At 43.0% G+C, this 17,424-nt stretch overlaps 1 protein-coding gene across 1 annotated transcript; it reads left to right on the forward strand.

Annotated features, from left to right (window-relative positions):
• Positions 1–1,237: 1,237 nt before the first annotated feature.
• RP1L1 (retinitis pigmentosa 1-like 1) lies at positions 1,238–8,833 on the forward strand. The gene is made up of 7 exons (XM_006864427.1): positions 1,238–1,246; positions 1,707–1,848; positions 3,626–4,078; positions 4,640–5,027; positions 5,108–5,373; positions 5,763–7,036; positions 7,292–8,833. The coding sequence occupies exons 1-7, from the start codon at positions 1,238–1,240 to the stop codon at positions 8,831–8,833; spliced, it is 4,074 nt and encodes a 1,357-aa protein (XP_006864489.1).
• The last annotated feature ends 8,591 nt before the right edge of the window (positions 8,834–17,424 follow it).

The following is a 17,424-nucleotide window of genomic DNA, read 5'->3' on the forward strand; positions in this document are numbered from 1 at the left end:
TTCCAAACTGTGAGAAAATAAATTTCTGTTTATTAAAGCCATCCACTTGTTGTATTTCTGTTACAGAAGGACTATATAATTAAGACAGGCAGTTAATATTATTATCCTCATTTTATAAATGTAGCTGAGAGATTAAGTAATTTGCCTATAGTTACGTGACTGAAAAATCATTGAGTCAGCATTAATTATTTAAAAGTTATCATGCACCACCAATAATTCTTTGCTACCAAGTAGTAAGCATAAGCCACATCGAGAGTAGACAGACAAATAGGATTAGATCACTACCCTTTACACAAGTTAGTGAATATGGTAAAAAGACGAGAAGACACAGTTAATTAGAGAAAGAGATATTTGGGCTCTCAGCTCACTTTTCATATAAATTTACTGGAGGACTATTATAAGTTCTGCAAACATAATAATCACACTGCTTCCTAGAATTGGCTGTGCTATAATTATCAATTTTCAAGTCCTCTACTGGATGGGCACCCTATAAAATAAGTACTGGACTGCAAACCACAAGGACAGTAGTTTGAGCTCACCAGCCACACTGAAGGAGAAAGATGAGGTTTTCTGTTCCTACAAAGATTTATAGACTTAGAAACCCTATACTGGGTCATTATGAGTCAGAACCAACTCTACGGCACTTAACAACAACAACATGTATCCTATACCTCCCCCATTTCTAATTTTGGTGAACTATTACTATGCAATTCAAAAATGGGAATAGCTTTTAGTTCTCAATTCCTTTTTCTTCCTGAAGAGTCTAGTTCTCTAGAATCTCAACTGTGTCTACATATTAATAGACTTAGATCATGTTTGGTTTTTGTGATGGACTAGGCATCTAAATCAGCAAAAATTAGCAGCCTCAAACAAACTTCCAATAAATATGATGAAAGATCTTCTGGTGTACAACAAACTTACATGCCATAGTTTGGGAAGAGGAAGTAAAGTTCTCTCTCTTTTTTTTCATGCCCTTGTGAATGAGCACAGCCTCACAATTTGGGAAAACATAAAATAACACATTCTGCATTTTCAAAGATAGAAATAGCTCCCACCCAACACTGCTAACTGCAGTGTAATGCTAAAATTAGTGCAAACCTTCAGATATGCAGAGCATCTTGAGCCAGGTGAAATGTTCTAAAAACAGAGACCTTTTTCCTAGCATGGAATACTGCACTGACGTTGCCTATTCCAATCCTAGCCTAGCAATAGGCAGGTGGATGTCCTATTGGCGAGGATGAAGAGTGTGGGTGGAATAGGAGGATGGCACAAGTGTCTAAGCTGGAACCTAGAGAACTGTAGTAGGAGCCTGGAGGGAATGATGCCACCCCTCCCTGTCCCACTAAGGTTGTTAAAAAAGATATTCTTGAGGGTAAACGTATAGTCAAGGAATCAGGCTAATAGACTTCTTAAAGTATTTTCCACCTAAGTACCAGAATAAATTCCAAAATCACAGACCTCATATCTAGTGGAGGGAGGGATATAATTAGAGAGAAAGATCATTGTGATAGGAACTCAGCCTTAAGCTAATGATGGAAGTCTTGTAGGGAGTGGATGGGACTCTTCCCTTGGATCAGGAATCAGTAGTGAGAGGAGCAAAAATCATGAAAGGACTAGAGGGAGTGGGTTCTTCATCCACCTGTGTCTTCTTGGGAAGGAAGTAGTTCTGGAGACCAGGACTCCTAGTTCTACACTATCTTTGTCAGGTGGGCTCCCTACGGGGTTTATTGTGCAGCCCCTTGGTGCTGGTGTGTGCTGGTCATGAGTCCTTCAGACCTCCTGCAGTGAAAAATTATAGAAGAAATCAGTCTGAAACTTTATCTGAGCTGACTTCAAGGAACAAAAATGGTGAGTTTTGATTTTTTCCCAATCTTATTTGTACTAGATGGTGGACCAGTAGGGTGAGCAGAGAATTCATTGCCTTTGGCCCAATTCTTGGATATCCCAATGAATTTTGGATCTCTCTTGTTTCTTTTTTCTCCTTTTCATCACCATCAACCTTAACTGGGTTGAGCATTTGACTGAGATATGAAAGAAAGGAACATGGTATATAAAGGAACTAGGAATGAATAGATCTTTAGTTCGAAGTTTGCAGGTTCTAAAACAGTCTTCATTAAGAACCATGGTGGGCAAGTCATTATGGGAGCAATGGATGATGGGTACATGAATTAGTATGTCCAGGGGTGTGGGCTTGCATCTTAGGACCTGATATTGTGTGTCCAGGTCATTTAAGAGTCAGCACTCAGGAAAGAGTAGGTGCCTATAGAGAGATCAAATGGACTAAAACTGATGATAGCCATCAGTCATCCATCCATCCAACCATACATTCATCCAAAATGCCTAATTTTTGTCAGATTCTAGCTTTGGTTATATACGTTGTTGTTGTTTTTAACTACTGAAGTCGGGTCCAACTCATAGTGACCCTGCACAGGGTTTCTGAGGTTGTAAATCTTTACAGGAGCAGAAAGCCTCAACTTGCTTCCACAGAATGGCTAGGAGTTTCAAACTGCCAAACTTGAGGTTAGCAGCCCGATTTGTAACCACTACGCTACTAGAGCTCCTTTGGTTATATATGCTCTGCATTATAGATACAAAATATCAACAATACAGAATAAAAACAAATTTACCAGAAGTGGCAATGGACATTTTGGTGAGTGAACAAAGTAATATCCTTTGTAAAAAGCTATTAAGAATATAACAAATGATTTCCATGATTGCTGCATATCACATGCTGGAGGTACAAAGACACATTAATCATAGTGCTTTCTCTGGAGGAGTCCCCACTCGCATTTGGTTCTTACGGAAAATAAGGATTTGGCAGAGTCTTCTCATATCCAGGTAGACTCAATGGCAATATGTTCATTTGGTGGCCTTTGTTAGCTTTTCTTTGTTGCCAAATATTAACTAAAGAGGTGAAATAAGAAAGTATAAGGAGCTTCATTCTTTACTATGGTCACTTCTTTCTAGATTTACAAGACATCACTTCTTTCTGGCCTCATGTTTCTCATGAGGTGGGTACAGGCTTGCATACCAAGACCTGATATTATATTTCCAGATTCTTCCTTGCAATCATTTATCAACCCAAGAGGTTGATAAGTGTTAGAAAGAGAAATCACCACTAATCATTACAAAGCATTTGACAGCCTACAATCAAGTTTATTGCTTTCACCTGCTGTGCTGGGGTGGAATGAGATGAGATAGGAGTTAGGTCTGGGCACTGCTTCTCTGCCTGTCATCTCTACTGTCCAGAACCTACAGTGTGATGTAAAATGCAGAAAATACATCACCTCAGTTCATCAAAACAAACCTACCAAAGAGATACCATGATTCTTCTTTTACAACTCAGAAAACAGGCTCTCCTTAAAGCTACATAGCTAATAAATGGCAGAGTTAGGATTGAATTCAGTTTTCATGTTCATCCCATTAAGCTATGGGGCTTCACAAACTGGCAGCTCCATGGATATTCATTGTAGAGTGGATCCTGCCTTCATTTTGCTGTTTTGGAGGAGGTGGTGATATTAGGTTGATGAAAGATTCATGACCCACCTTCATGCTTTTACCCTGGTGTTCCTCAGAATTGCTCAACATCTCTTTCTTTTTCCTCTTACTCTTCAATTTGCAGCAGGGAGCTGGGGACTGAAGGCCAAGCAGAGCATTATCCACTCAAGGTCCAAGTCAGGTGACAGGTCATGGCGGTTCTCCTTGATGTCACAGAGGTCTGGTCTCAGTGACTCCTCAATGTCCACGCATTACACCTGGATGGACTCTGTCCTTCATAGGAACCCTCAGGACACACCTGTTCACCTTGGTCCTTTGGTGACTGATGATGATTTTGAGAAGAAGATCCACATGAATGAGGATGGCAGCCTGTCTGTGGAGATGAAAGTCCATTTCCACATGCTCAGTGAAGACACACTTCTGTGGTCCAAGAGGGTCATTAGAGCCAGCACCCTCACAACAGCCAGTGGAAGGTGCCCTTCACCAAGGGAGGTGGACCCCCTACATTGTGTGTGTGAGGACATCCCTGGGTGCTTCTCAGAGCCTGGGACACTGGGATTGAGGCCCTGTGCATCAGGAGGTGAGGAGGGCTCTAAGCAAGGCCAGCAGGTAAGGCCTGGCTGTGAGATCTGGACAAACCCCCTATACAGGTGCCAGGGGGAGGAAACCAATTCTTGGAGAAGGGCCCCACTTACCCAGCACTGGTACTCCAGGGCTTCCTGGAATGAAAAGGTTTCCAGTAAGAATAGAACCAGCAAAGCCAGTATCAGCTCAGCTTCCAATGACAGACCCACAACAGCCTCTGAGTCAAACTCTTCCTGCTGCACCAGGACCCTGGAAAGTAGCATGGGCAGCTGCAGTGGGCATCTGGTTCCCAGGACTGCCTCTGAGAGAAGAGCTGAGCAAGAAGCTCGCAGTTCATCCCAGACTGCTAAGGACTCAAACCTGTTACCCAACCCATGTCCAAAAGGATCAGGGGAAGGCCCCAGGGAGCAGCAAGTCACAGAGGAAGGGACTGAAGCAGAGCCTTCAGTGGGCTGCCTGAAAACTAAACCCCATGGCCTGAAGGGTGCTCTTCCTGGCTCATCAGTGGGTGCTAGGTTTCTCAAGAAGCCCAGCAAAAGGGGTAAGCCATGCTGAGGTAACACAAGCAGTGGGGAAACCATGACTTCACAGAAGGAGCACACCCAGGAAGGCAGCTCCAATTGCCCTGCTTTGAGTTCCTCGCCTTTGAGGAATGGAGATCTACAGGCAGAGGCAAATGGACAGGACACTGGGAGCCACAAGGCCAGGGGTAGATCTGTGATGAGGCTACCTGTGTCTTTGGGCCATTCTGGCTCATGGGATGCTGAAGGGAACTCTCCCCCACTCTTCTCCTGTGCCTCAGCCCAGAGGAGGAGGAGAAAACAGAAGAGCCAAGTTAGCACCACATCCCTGCCTATCACTCCAGGTTTTAACAGTGCTGACCAGAGAAAATGCCACAGGAAGCACCACTACCAAAGAGACATCCACTCCCCACTGGACTCCAAGCAAGTCTCGAGAGTCCTGCTAATAGGGGCAGGGCCTGCTCAGATGACCCAATACCAAGTTTTCCTGAAAACACTTTTAGTGTCAGAAAACAGACCTCCAAGGACCCAGGATTTCCCTCTTCTGGATCGCTTCATTCCCAGTACCCACCAGCGGTCAGCAGTGCCACCATTACACCTGTTAGTCATTCAGATCCACAAAAAACTGGCTGTGCTGCTCATTTCTACCACCCACACTTCACCTCTGCTGAGACTGAAGGGAACCCTGAGCTTGGGGTAAGCTCACCAGCCCCCACAGCTTCCAATATATCAGACTCTTTCAGCTCTCAAGTTAGTGTTGATCACGTAGGTAAAGAGGCAGGAAACAATACTCGCAAACTCTCCTTACCCATGTTTTGTCCAGTTAAATGGCCTGATGGAGTGAAATCAGGAGACCACCGAGGTGGCTGCTGCTCACAGATTGATATATGCTTAGTCTGCAGAACCCACGGTGGTTAAATGCAGGCAAGCAAGCTGACCAGTCACAGGGCAGTCCTCAACTTATCTCTGGGCTCTGCTTGGTATGCAGCAGGCACTGCCCTATTCTCCCAAGAGGGCAACTCTGTGTCAAGAAGCACGCTTCAAGCCATAGTAGCAATAACAATATCAACCAAGGTGTGGATTGGGGGCCAGGTAAAGGTGAGCAGGGGGAAGAAACATTCAGTGGACTGAGAACACTGCCCCTGTGCTCAAAATCAGGTGCCAAATGGAAAAGAGTCAGAGAGATCAGAGGGATGTCACAGGAAAAGACTTCTAGAGAAGGGGAAATCCTTGAGGAGCAAGAGGAAAATGGTGGCATGATGCCTAATGCTCTGCCCCACATGTCCCCAGAAGCTGTCATCTGTGAATGGCTAAGTCACATCTCAGAAGAGCCCATACTCATGAAATATGAGATGATGAATGCCAGCCCAAATGTGGCTGGGAGTGGCCCAGAAGGTACCCAAGAGGACCTTGTTGACAACCATTCTTTGGAAAGTCTTAGGGAGCTAGCTCAAGCTATAGAACCAACCCTAGAAGGGGACATCAGTGAGAGACCAGAACTAGATGGAGCCCCAGTGACTGATGACGCTAGTCTCAAACTGGAAGAGGCTTTTTCTCAAAGACGAGCTTCTGGGCGTGTTTCAGGTGCAGGTAAGGAGGTTAGAGCCAGCAATCGAATCACTGTGGGCCATGCTGTGAGTAAAGGTGTCCTGCTCAGCAGGATTCCTGCCTGCAGACAGATCAGGAGAGCAGTGATCAGCCCAACACAGGGCCAGCCCAGCAGCCTGACTGAAGTATCTGATGTGGTGGGGAGGAGGCTCAGTCACTCTGCCCGTGTCCTTGTCACTTGTCTCACCAGACTTCATTTCTTTAATGAAGATCTTGGGTCTTCTGTCAGCAAAGTGAAGTTCACAGACTCCCCTCGGTTCCAGGAGCTTCTGGCCACTTTCCAGTCCCTGTGGCCACAGTGTAGGGAACTAGACTCGAGTCTTCAGGAGTTTAGAACTCTCCAGGCTCTACCTGTGACTGAGGACTTTACTCCAACGTCCTCCTCAGGAGTGGATGTCAGCAGTGGTTCAGGAGGTTCTGGGGAGGGCAGAGGGACTTGTCTTGTAGACTCTACTATAACCCCTGAGAGGGTGGAACTGCCCTTGAAAATGGTGACGAACATCATCTCCTCTCAGAGACCTACCTCTAATATGTCAGAGCTGAGAAACCAACCAGCAGACCTGAAAAACCAACCTCTGAACTCTCTCCAAGCTTCCTCAAATTTCCGAGCTTGGCCTTGTACCACAAGCCAAGATGAAGCAGAAGACAGTAAGGAACAGATGTTAAGCAATTGCTTAGAACAATTAGTTGAAAACATTATGCAAGAAGAAGGAGTGCCAGCAGAAAAAATAGAGCAAGAAATAGAAAAAGAAGAAATGCAAGAAGACAGTAGTAAAGAGGAAGAGTTTCCAGAAGAGGAAAGAGTCAATGAACAGGAATTGTCAGTGGGTGGCACTCAGGATGGAGAGGACACACAAGACAAGGGAATACAGAAAGAGGAAACAGGAAGAGACCCTGTGTCAGTAGATCTGTGTCCTCCAGGGATGGTCAATAAACCAACAGAATCCTGCAGCAGTCCCTGTGAGAGTGACTCCCATGCCAAGGAGCATCAAAGTGGACCCATATTGGAGTCTGGTTTGAAACAGCTGCCCAGAAATTCTGAGATGGTCATTGAACAAACCCAGGTCAGCTCCATGTAGGAGAATGGGGAGAAAACCAGATCCATGGATCTGGATCCTGACCCCATTGGGGTGTTTAAGTTGCTGAAGAAGATGGCAAAGGCCTTCATGACCCACTTTGCTAGTGCAATGGCTGCAATCCGTACCCGCTGGGGTCTGCAGAATAACGATCTGCTAGACAAGATGGTAGCAGAGCTGGAGCAGGACCTGGCTTGGCACCTGCAAGACAGTATAACAAAAGAGATGGAGAAGATTCAGAACAGACCAGGGAAGAAGGTGCCCAGGCCACCCTGTGAAGCACTAAGGTGGAAGACATCTTTGCAGACACAGCAGCGGAGGCGCCGTCTTCAGGGCCTGCGTAACCTCTCTGCCTTCAGAGAGTCAACTGGAGCCCATGGGCTCGTCTCCCTCACCCTGGAGGATAAGCCATCCTTCAGTGGTACCACAGGGATTCAGCTGGGTGAGAATGCTGAGGGAGAGGAATTCTGCCCCTGTGAGGCCTGTGTGAGAAAGAAAATGATCCCCATACCATTGAGTGACACAAGAGGAACAGGCAACACACCCATCAAAAAGGCCTTTGACCTGCAACAGATTTTGCAGACAAGGAAGGAAGGACATACTAATGAGGAGGCAGCATGTGGTGCTCCTGACAAGTGGGGAATGGGGCTTCTTCAGGAGGCCTGCTGGAGGACTGGAACTGTCCAGGAAAGTAATGAAGTGTTGGAGACTGAGTTAGTCCCTGGTTCTGGGGCAGATGAGGGGGGTGAGGATGAAGGGAGCCAGAAGCTCAGCCGAGGTGAAGATCCCAAACTAGGGGAAACAGAGGGGGCTAGTTACCACGGGAGAGATGAAGACCCAACTGCTCAGAGGACAGATAGGAAAACAGATACGAGTGTTGACAGTGACCTAGAGAAAGAAGAATGGGCAGTGCATGGTGTGAATGAGAAGGAAGAAAGCATGAAACAAAGCTCTGGGAATGAGGCCCATTTGAAGGGCTTAGCTTCAGGAAGAAGTGACCTAGGTCCAGAAGGAGAAGGTGATAGTGCAGAAGCTACTAAGAAGGTCCAGGACACTGAAGAAGAGGGACAGACAGGTAAGAAAGAAGATAGCCTTACACTGAAGAAAGGAGAGAGCCAGTTGAGTGAGTCCTCTGAAAACAAAAGTCCAGACCAAGAGCAGAGGTCTACACCACCCTCAACCCCAGGTGGAAACACTTCCCACCAAAGGTCAGCCCCGCAAACCGACATCTCTTCTAGCATATCATCTCTAGGAAACTGCTCCCAGGTCTCGCAGAAAGGCTCCAAAGAAGAGCACTCCACTGGAGAAACAGGAAGCATTGCAGATGAACCCAAGGGAGTCACTCATCCAGAGAGAAAAGTCACTGGGATGGACTCAGAAAGCTCTACTTCTGAGCAAGAAGGAGCCCCTTTGGGCCCAAGCACTCCAGGTCAAGTGGCAGATGAAAACCTTGACTTAGAAGACAGAAAGATAGTTAGAAGCCTCACCTTTACCAAGGTGGTGGACAAGACAGATGAATTTCACAGAGATGATTTAGATTGCTAGAGATTAAACTGCAAGATGATCATGAGTCTTGTAACTCTGTTTTTATTAATACTTTGTCTACAAACCTAGATAAGGCTCAGTTTCCTGGAGATGTATAAAGGACTTGCCAAGGGCATAGCATATACCCCCACTTTCTCTGATTTCTACATTCTAAAGTTTCAGTGAGCCTTGTTGACACCATCTGTACCCATGTGTGAAGTCTTATCCCCACATTTGACTTCTTCTTGGAGGTCATGTCTCCCGCATCCATTTGCCTCCTGAGCCCAGGGTGATGGACCAGGTTGGAAATGATCCATTAGAGTTTGTGTGTTTGTGTGTGTTTGCTTTTTGTGAGCACTGTTTCTCTTGTTCTTTTGCCTATTGATCTCCTGTTATTTTTCTCCTTGGCCTCTCTTGGCACTCACCTCATTCGACTTTGAGGTGCTTTTTTCTAGTCTTGAATATATTTGGTGACTCTGCAGATGTGAATACTTGAGAAAAACAGATAAAATCAGGGCTAGTTGATAAAGTTTGTCCTTGACTTAAAAGTCAAAGTGTATTTCCTTAATTCATATTTTTTCAAAGGCAAAAATTTGAAAATGCAAAAAAGAAAAAAACAGGAAGAAAGAAAATAAATTATCCCCAATCCCCTCACTCAAAGATTATTTCTGTTAGCAATTTGATGTTTTTTCTTCTTATAATTTTTCTAACCATTTTATGTTGTTGTTGTTAAGTGCTGTTATAGTGACCCTGTGTAGGGTTTCCCAGGAGTGGCTGGTGAGTTTGAACCGCTTACCTTGCAGTTCAAACTGACCTTGTGATCCAGTGCATTATCCTGCAGCACCACACCAGGACTCCAACCATTTTTATAGTTTAGATAATCTTCTATGTACAAATTCATATGCTTAAAAAAACCTTAACAATAGAAATATTTCTTCCAATTATCACAAAATTTTAATAAAAACAATTTAAATACCCAAATAATGTTCCATATGAGAATATAAAACATTTCACTTTTTTTCTTTTAGACAGTTTCCATGGTCTTGCTCTGAACTTCAGGTTATTTTCTTAGGATACAGCCCCAGGCATGAAATTACTAAATCCAAAGCTATTAATCTTTTTAAGGCTTTGATATCTTGCTGCCAAATTGTTTCTCAAAATGTCTGTATTAACTTCCATCACCAGTAGCATGCAGTCTGGCCCACGACACTCTCATCAGTGTCTGATGTTCTCATTATAAACAAAAAATTCATTTGTTAATCTTATGAGCAAAGAGAACTCATTAAAAAAAAATTTATTGTGAATCGCATGATAGATTACATGGGGACTATAAGTTAGTTTTACACTCCTCCAATTTCACTTCGTTTCATTGCAATGACTACAATCCCCTGCATGCATTATCATCCGACAATATTTGCTTCTATTCCCTTTGTGTTTTTTTGTTTGTTTGTTTGTTTTGTTTTGTTTTGTTTTTTGCTTTTTTTGGATGTACACCAAAACACTCAGGAATAAGTCAAACAACCAAAGGGCACACCCTGCAAGCTAGCCCCCAGCCACCACCACACAGCCCCTCTCCCTCTATGAGTCGAGAGTTCTTAGCTGCTCTATCTCTCCACATCACCATCTCTGCCTTCATCCCTGGTGTCACCGCCTCTCTGGGTAGGGTCCTACACTCTGTTCCCTATTTTCTCCCTTAATGATCCCAGGGTCCTCCATTCCTGCACTGCAAGATCAACCACTCACTCCTTTTTGCTACAAAATTTCTACTTTTACAATTGCAATAATCGCAGTTAGTCATGATAATAATTACTCAGTACTGAATCATAAGAGTCTTATCCCCATCTCCTTTTACCAGGCCCATCTGGACAGAATGCAAACCTGTCTAGATGGGTCCAGTGAGGTTTCTATGAGTGGGGTTTCTATCTTCCCCCATACATTCTGAATCTAAACTCCCTCTTGTAAAACTTGTAAGCCAGTCACTTCTTGCCTTTACAGCCTGCCCCCACAGCCCCCATTTTAAGTAGCCAAAGTCTAAGTTGCCCATCTCTATCAACCCTGTGTCCAGATGGAATAGGAATGATCCGTGCTGTGAAGATTCCTTTCCTCTTGGTTGGTATTTTAAGCTACTACATCCATAAGTATAAGGAGCTCTGGTAGCGTAGTGGTTATGAATCGGGCTGCTAATCTCATGGTCAGCAGTTTGAAACTACCAGCTGTTCTGCAAGAGAAAGATGAGGTTTTCTGCTCCTGTAAAGATTTACAGCCCCGGAAACCCTGTACAGGGTCACTATGAGTCGGAACTGACTCCACGGCATGTAACAACAACAGCAACACATCCATAAGTATAGGTCAAGTTCATCATATTGTAGTGATTTACACTTCTTTTAGTTTAAAAAAAAAAAAAAAAAAATTTTTTTTTTAAATCTTCCTCTAGTTGTTAGTTCTGATCATCCAGCCATTGAAGCTAGGCCAATTGGGTACTATCTGCAAGTTTGGGTGTTCTTGTACTTTTCCCCTCACTTCATATCAGTTGGACAGACACATCACTGTCAGCTCTAGCCCTCTGTGGTTGTGTCCTTGTCCATGGGCTCAGGAGTGCCCAGGTCTCACCATACTTCAAGCCAACCAGGTCTCACCATACTCCAGGTCAATAGGAGACTGTGTAACATGGTCATACTCAGCACATATCTTCATTGCTCATTTTTCCCCACTTCCGCTCACTAGTAGACCAATGTGGTTGCCAGCAAGCTTACATGTCTTCTTGTGTATTCCCTTTGAGTTTCAGGATAGGATTCATTTTAATGTGGCACTATTTTAGATTTATTTGATTGCAAATTAAATTAAAAATTTTTCGTGATTTTTAAAACTATTTGTATGAATTATATAAGTTTTCCTTTTGCCCATGGGATTCAGTTGATTTAAAAAAAAATAATAATTGCACTCTCTCTTCATAATTGAAAAAAATTCTAGTTTTTATATTTGAGAATAAAAAATGCCCTCCCATCACATCCCACTATAGCTGACTTGGGACGGGGCCCCATTTGAGTAGAAGATCTACAATGGGGCAGAATTGCTTTGGTTTTCACTGGCTTCCTGCTCATATTTGGCCATTTTGTTTTATACAGATTTATTAAAGTGAAAATCTGTGCTGCAAGTAAAGGCATTTAAAACTGTATCCATATGTAAAGCAAATGCTGGGTGTAGTTTACATCTGCACACTTATAACATTTATTCTGCTCTGTTTTGAGTACTTGAGGGGATGTTCGTAATAAAATTTTACATGTTAAAAAATTCTATGACCTTGAAGTTTTTGTATATACTAGTATATAGACATAGAATCCCTAGTGGTACAACAGTTAAATGGTCAGCGACTTACTGAAAGATTGGTGGTTTGGGCACAATAGACACTGCAGGAGAAGAGACTGGTAACCCGCACCTGTAAAGATCCTCCAAAACCACACTAAACCCCCTAATGTTGAGCTGATTTTGACTCATAGCAAACGACTCCATAGGGTTTCTGAGGCTGCAAATCTTTCTGGGAGCAGAAAACCTCAGCTTTCTTCCGCCGAGCAAATGGTAGATTTGAACTACTGACCTTGCAGTTAGCAACCCAGCTCGTCATCCACTATGCCACCATAGCTCCTTCCTGCAAAGATTGCAGTCTAGTTATTCTTCTGGGGCAGTTGTACTTTATCATAAAGGGTGACTATGTGTCAGATTGGACAACAACATACGAGTACATACATCTTTTAGTCTTTACATATTTTGGGGTAGAATATTGCTGGATATTGGTTGGAGAGCTGGTGAAGATTCTGAACTCATGGATCACTTGTCTAGTCAGAGTGAAGGATCTGGATCTCAGTCAGATGAAACATACTGCCCTGTGAGCTTGATGCACATGCGGGGATCTACAGATTTTAGGTGTTGTCCAGCACTTGTCACTACTGGTGTGGCTGGAGCATCCACCATGTACCTCTTCTATGATTTGAGTTCCCAAGCCATGCCCTATGAGATGTTTCAACCTCTTTATTTCCCTATCTGCTGCCCCCTAAATATCAGTTAGCCAGCCCTGGCACCTACTGATCGGACACTTCATTAAAATGGGATTGTCCATCTCTTTAAGTCTTAGCTATGTTACCCAAACTTTGAGAAATGGACTAAATAATGTTTTTTCTCACTTTATTGTTAAAAGAAGTAAATGAACTAATATATTAAACTTCATTACACATACTTTGGAAAAAGATCAGTATTTTAATGCAGTCATGGAGTTCTGGTATGGCATTGTAGGGTAAGCATTGGATTGCTAATCTCAAAGTCAGCAGTTCAAACCCACTAGCTGCTCCTTGAAGACCCTATATAAGCTTGCATGAGTCAGAACTGACTCGTTGGCACTTAGCAACAACAATAACAAAGTATTAATATTAATTATAACTACTACTTACTCAGTGCCTACTATGTGTCTGGTACCATATTAGACTCTTTACATAATGAAACCACTTAATCTGCCCAACAAACCTGTGAAGGAAGCATTGTCATGCTCACTTGACAAATGAAGACGCCAAGGCTTAAAAGAGTTACATCAACTTTCCCCAGATCAAATAGCTAGATAGGGGCAGAGCCAGGATTTAGACTCAGATATTTCAGTCCTGGTATGGTGTTGTAGGATAAGTACTGGACTGCTGACTACAAGGTTGGCAGATCAAACCCACCAGACACTCCTTGTCAACCTTATAGAGGGTCACTTTGAGTCAGAACCGACTCGATGGTGCCTAACAACATTTCATACTCTAAACCCATGTTTTTGCCATTGTATAATACTCGATCTCAATTCAGACCCTTGGGAGTAAATGACTTAGGTAAAAAACAATTTGTTGAAGGGATTTACTGCAAAATAGTTGCCTTAGGAAAGTAAATCAGATGGGATTTTTTTGTTGAACTTATTGTATTATGTCTTCAGTAATGTTTTACTTTCTTACAGACATCTTGAGCTAGAGATAACCTAGTTTTATAAAACTGAAAGTTAAGCTGAAAAGTTACCTGTACAGAGATTCTCCCTTTAGTTGCACAGTCACTTGCTTGGAGTCTCTAAATATTTCTGTCCTTTATATGAAATTTTTGCTGTTAATGGACTTTCTTCTGTGCTTTCTTCTGATTTAGAGATAAAAGTGGGGGCTTTGTGTCTCTTCTGCTTTTTTTTTTTTTTTTTCTTTTCTATAATAACAATATTGCACAGGTCTCTAAAATCTAGCATCTTTTGAAAATGTTGGCATTCTTGCAGCTTCAGCTGGGCCCTGATTCAAAACCGGAGTCATTTTTCACACAAAGCACTCCTTGATACTTTTTAGCCAAACTCAAGAGCTCTTTAATCAAGGGGGCTTTTCCTTGAAGTAAGTGGCAGAGGAAAGTGAGTAGTGGGTTTTGGAGGGAAAGACACCAAGCCCTTCTCTATCATTTGCACATTTGGGGTGGGGTGGGGGTTGGTGAGTGGTGGGTTTCAGAGATTCCAGCTCAAAAGGATCACCTTTCAATGTCCTAATATATCTGTGGTTGCACATTAAGATCACCGGGTTCTAGAATCAGAGATTCTGATTTTACGTGGTTGGATTAAGGCCCCAGCACAATTATTTTTTAAAGTTCCCATATAGTCATAATATTCAGTCAAGTTGGTCCATCACTGGTTTAATCCAACATCTTCCTTTTCCAGGTAAGAAAGCGCATTCATTTTGGATAAGTGAATTGTCTAAATCACAGCTAGTGTTAAATGCTGGCCAAACCAATAGTAGGTGTTTTTCCACACATGACATCTCTCATCCCAGAGCTAAGAGAGACACTACAGAGAAATGCATCAGTCAGCAAAGCTACTCCCTTGAAACCTAGCCTTGCACTCTCCTCATTTGCATGCCCACCCCCACCTTGCCTCTCACCCAAATACCTCTTGTGCTGAGCCTTTTACTCTGTTCCAGGATTTGTCTTCTGAATATGTATGGGGGAGTAGTAGACTAAATTGATGAAGCCCACAAAGCAAGTGCAATCTTGGAAGAAGAGGCTTGCTGAAGTTTCCAAAAGAAATTGTGTTGTTGTTAAGTGCCATTGAGTTGGTTCCAACTCATGCTGACCCTTTATAGAATTTCCAAGGAGCAGCTGGTGGGTTTGAACCACTGACCTTACAGTTAGCAGTCTAGTACTTTACCTACAGTGTCAAACCAAGACTCCAAAAGAAATCAGAGATCTATTTTATTATTACTATTACTATTATTATTTGCTTTAATGAAAATGAAATCACATAGCTTGAATAAAATGGACCATTACATTCATATGAAATTCTGATTCAGGATGTCTGTGGAAGAGTTCAGGAATCTGTATTTCATCAAGCACCCAGAGGAAAGATGTCAGATAGCTTCCAGGTGCCTGCATTCTGGAGTGGACCTCCCATCAGGACCAAAGTTCTTTCCAAAGGGTAATAGTCTCTCACTGTCCCCACCCCCAACACGTGTAGCTTCTACTGTTGATGAAGGGTGAGATAGTGAGCTTCCTTGCTTTTCCTTTATTACATGATCTCCCCAAGGGAAAGCTTAGGTCAGTCCAAGTTAACTTACCTCTTTTTCTGCCTCCCTCTCCTGAGAGACAACTAATGTGAGTAAACAGAAAGAAATCTACCTCTCTTTGCATCCTTCTCCACCTTCAGTAGCCCAAGGCCCCTGGTTGTCTGTGCAAAGGGGACACACCTGGACGAGGCCCAGAACTTGGTTACATAGGTCCTTGAGCTCATTCCCTGCCCAGTCTCCAGACTTATTTCTGCTTAAACTTATTCTCTCCATGTGCTTAGATACAGCACTGTCAGTCAATCATTGTAGACTAGTATCTCCCCCAACCACATCCATTAATTGTTTCCATTAAATCTACTAAAATTGCCCAAGACTTGTAGTTTAGTCCATATCATGCCCATCACCTACTTCCTAAGGGGGTGTCTCCCCATTTCTAGACTTTTTCCACTCAAGTTTATCCTTACTATGACCACCAAACATCTTTCTAGACAATTTATTTCACCATGTGGTATTTAGTTGCCAGAGTTGATTCCAGAGTTGAACTGTGCTCTATAGGGTTTTCAACGCTATGACCTTTCCAAAGCAGATCACCAGGATTGTCTTCTCAGGTGATTCTGGATAGTTTTGGATCACCAGCCTTATGATTTGTTTGTGCCACCCAGGTGCCAACAGCTGTTTATTGCCCCCAAATTAAGAACAAAGCCTTTGCTTGGTTTTGCTTAGTCTCATTCCTCTCTACCTCATTTTCGTCCTACCCCCTTGTGTTTTTCCTTCTTTTACCCCTTCCTATTCCCTCGCTTCTCTTCTCTCCTCTCCTTCTTGTCTTATCCCTTCTTCTCTTCATTCCTCTCTTCCTCATCTCTGCCCTGTCCCTTCCTCTATGTCTCCTTCCTTATTCCTTTCCTTTTTTTTCTCGTTCCCTTCACTGTGCTGTAGCTGAAAGCAGCACTTGGGTACAGCTGTTGGTCCTCAAGAAATGCCCCTCTGAACATCTGACTCATTAGCACTTTCGGGCCTTGGATTGGGTATTGGCTTCATTATCCCAGCTGTTGTGGGAATTGTCTTGGATTGGATCACTACAAAAAGGAAAAGGAAGTATAGGACCCCAATCATCCAACACAACAGATGACTGACCCCCTAAAACAAGTTGGATTCCCAGCTACAGACCCTAGGCAGATGAATCCAACACGTCTCCTCATCACTGGTATTGATCTCAGAATTCATTTGTTTTATTTTTCCAAGAACCATAAACTCTCTGGCTATTTTCCATGTTATCAGGGCCCCTGGGTAGTTAGACAGCTTGATAATTTCAGAACAGACATAAGCCAAGAAACCAAGGCATTCAAGGTGCTGAGTCCAGACAAATGATATGTATATACACATCCAAATTTCCAGAGAAAATCTATTTCTTTAGGTTTCTAACACTTTAATGATAGATATAAAGCAAACTGAAAATCTGTTGGAAAGTTCTAAACTGTGTCTTTTGGTTTGAAGTTAACCTAGGCTGGATTACTTCACAGTAAATGAGGAGAGGGTATTTAAACTTGTTAGCCTAACAGGAGAAATAAGAATTGCTGTAGCTTCCTCCTGCTATAAAGGGTTTGTGTTCTTTGTTGTTGTTCTTTAGCAATTTTGTTGTTGTTGTTAGGTGCCATTGAGTTGGTGCCAATTCATAGTGACTTTATATACAGCAGAAAGAAACACTGCTTGATCCTGGGTAAACCTTACTATTGTTGCCACACTTGAGCCAATTGATGCTGTCACTTGGCCAATCCATCTCATTGGGGGTCTTCTTCTTTTTCTCTGACCCTCCACCTTATCAAACATGATATCTTTCTCCAGTGACTGGTGTCTCCTGACAATATGTTTGAAGTATGAGAGACGAAGTTTGGCCATCTTGGCCTCCAAGGAGCACTCTGGCTGCACTTCTTCCAATACAGATCTATTGGTTCTTTTGGCAGCCCACAGCACTTTCAATATTCTCCTCCAACACCATAACTCAAAAGCATCAATTCTTCTATGGTCTTCCTTATTCACTGTCCAGCTTTTGTATGCATATGAGGTTAC

Source organism: Chrysochloris asiatica, unplaced genomic scaffold (genome assembly GCF_000296735.1).
Source record: "Chrysochloris asiatica unplaced genomic scaffold, ChrAsi1.0 scaffold00064, whole genome shotgun sequence".
Classification (NCBI taxonomy): domain Eukaryota; kingdom Metazoa; phylum Chordata; class Mammalia; order Afrosoricida; family Chrysochloridae; genus Chrysochloris; species Chrysochloris asiatica.